The sequence below is a fragment of the Hemibagrus wyckioides genome, linkage group LG27 (genome assembly GCF_019097595.1).
Source record: "Hemibagrus wyckioides isolate EC202008001 linkage group LG27, SWU_Hwy_1.0, whole genome shotgun sequence".
In the NCBI taxonomy this organism is placed as follows: Eukaryota; Metazoa; Chordata; class Actinopteri; order Siluriformes; family Bagridae; genus Hemibagrus; species Hemibagrus wyckioides.
Genome location: NC_080736.1, coordinates 457,501 through 460,000, shown reverse-complemented (window position 1 = coordinate 460,000; position 2,500 = coordinate 457,501). Strand labels below are relative to the sequence as shown.

Here is a 2,500-nt window from a genome sequence, read left to right as displayed (position 1 = left end):
CAGGGTTCTGTTTGAGCATCCAGGGGCTGAACGTTCTTGGTCCATACAGAAGATTCTAGAGCCACATCATTCTAGAGCTGTACTAAATATTTTCAGAGTCACACTGAGAGTCATGTTCAGGACAGGGGTTCTAATGAACATCTGGTGTGTGATTACAGTAAAGTGAGTGAGTGACTGACCTGTGAGGTGATGATCTCACACTGCTCAGAACTGAAGATCTCCTCCACACTGCTGCAGATCTACACACACACACACACACGACGAGTGAATGAAAGAGATACATTGTACATTTTCACTCATGTGTGCACACACACACAGACACACACACGTGCGCACACACACAGACACCTTGGTGGGATTTAAAGCCGTATTGACGTTCTTTATGGCTTCATCAAAGTTTTCCTCTTCCTCCTGAACGCCGTTTTCATTCTTACGAATCCCTGAGAGATGAAGAATGAGGAAGAGGAATACAGAGAGGTCTCATTAAACACTTCAAATAAAAAGAGACTGAATCACATAACTAAAAAACACTTCAGTTTCTCAGAGATGGAAGGACAGGAGAGATGGACAGTTTAGTGAGGTGGACCTTCTCACCGTCTCGGATCAGCTGCCTGAACTCCTCCTTCTCCTTGTAACTTTTCGGCAACTGAAAGTCATGCTGAAGAAAAAAAACCCTATGATTATTGATATTACTAATATAACTACTAATACTAATAATAACTAATACTAATAATGATAAGAAGTCAGTGAAAATGCAGCACAGCTCTCTGTAGTGTTCCTCATTACACATGGAGTTACAGTCACCTCACTGAGCCACTTCTCCAGATGTTTAGAGATGATGATGATCCAGGGTGTGTGACTGTGATCCTGTAGGAATAAGAGCACAGGAAATTCAGACTCTGAATAATTTCTCCTCACTGGACTGAAGATCTTCTCTTACCTTCTTGTCCATGGAGTCCAGATCGTAGGAGCTGATGTGATTCTTCAGCTCAGTGAATAGAGAATCCAGCCTGAGATCCTCCAGAGCGCTGTCTGGGTGAGACTCCACCACTGACACACACACACACACACACACACACACACACACAAACACACAAACACACACACACAAACACACACAAACACACACACACACAGCAAATCAGTGTTTTAATGTTTCTACTTTAATGCTGAAGTTCTGAACATCTCTACTGCTGCAGTTTTTAGTTCTTTCTCTCCCTCCCTCCCTCCCTCCCTCCCTCACTCTCTCTCTCCCTCCCTCCCTCTCTCTCCGTCTCTCCCTCCCTCCCTCTCTCTCTCCCTCCCTCCCTCCCTCCCTCACTCTCTCTCTCCCTCACTCTCTCCCTCCCTCCCTCCCTCCCTCACTCTCTCTCTCCCTCACTCTCTCCCTCCCTCCCTCACTCTCTCCCTCCCTCCCTCCCTCCCTCCCTCACTCTCTCCCTGCCCCTCTCCCTCACTCTCTCCCTCCCTCTCTCCCTCCGTCTCTCCCTCCCTCCCTCCGTCTCTCCCTCCCTCCCTCCCTCCCTCTCCCCCTCCCTCCCCCCCTTTATTTTTTACAGTAACTGTGACAGATTAACTGTAGAAATGCAGCAATGAAAGGATGAATAAAGAGAGAAATTAACAGATAAATAAAGAGAGAAGTCTCACCTGTGTGCTCCTTCACAGCAAGTCTCATGTAGCCGACGAGTCCATAAGTCCTGCAGACCAGGAACGGTACACTGGCCTTCCATAACACACACGCCAGCTTCAAACACACACTGCACACACACACACACACACACACACACACACAGAGTGTAGTCAGAAAGAGACAGACAGGTGGAGTCACACAGACAAATTCAATACAGTACACAGAGGTATACATTATACAGAGACCAGACAGAGACCAGACACCAAGACCAGACACGGAGACCAGACACGGAGACCAGACACGGAGACCAGACCCGGAGACCAGACCCGGAGACCAGACAGAGAGATCAGACATGGAGACCAGACCCGGAGACAAAACAGAGACCAGACCCGGAGATGAGACAGAGAGACCAGACCCAGAGACGAGACAGAGAGACCAGACAAGAAGATGAGACAGAGAGACCAGACACAAAGGTGAGACTAGACACGGAAACGAGACAGAGAGATTAGACAGAGACCAGACATGGAGACAAGACAGAGGTGAGACAGAGAGACGAGACACAAAGCTGAAACACAGAGACGAAACACGGGGACAAGATACGGAGACTTGACACAGAGATGAGACAGAGACTAGACACAGAGGCGAGATGTCTGTGCTGCTGATGCTGCTTCACCTTTCTGGAAGCTGAACACTGATGACCAAACTGAATCTGTTAAAAAACTCCAGATCGTTCTCCAGCAGTTTATCGGCATCCTGCAGAAACACAGAGGAAAGTGTTACACCATCACACACACTTTCCTTACAGACACACTGCAGTGTCTACATCACACACACACACACACACACACACTTGAATTAGTGTTTATAGTC

The 2,500-nt window shown here is 47.7% G+C and overlaps 1 protein-coding gene across 1 annotated transcript in view; it reads right to left on the bottom strand.

The window, feature by feature from the left end:
* nae1 (nedd8 activating enzyme E1 subunit 1) overlaps positions 1–2,500 on the bottom strand; it is a 49,098-nt gene that overhangs the window by 24,329 nt on the left and 22,269 nt on the right. Inside the window, exons 6-12 of the mRNA XM_058382307.1 lie at positions 2,304–2,383; positions 1,648–1,757; positions 941–1,050; positions 805–867; positions 595–658; positions 349–440; positions 180–239 (exon numbers count right to left, since the gene is read on the bottom strand). Coding sequence (XP_058238290.1) covers positions 180–239; positions 349–440; positions 595–658; positions 805–867; positions 941–1,050; positions 1,648–1,757; positions 2,304–2,383 — 579 coding nt within the window. The remainder of the gene's footprint in view (positions 1–179; positions 240–348; positions 441–594; positions 659–804; positions 868–940; positions 1,051–1,647; positions 1,758–2,303; positions 2,384–2,500) is intronic.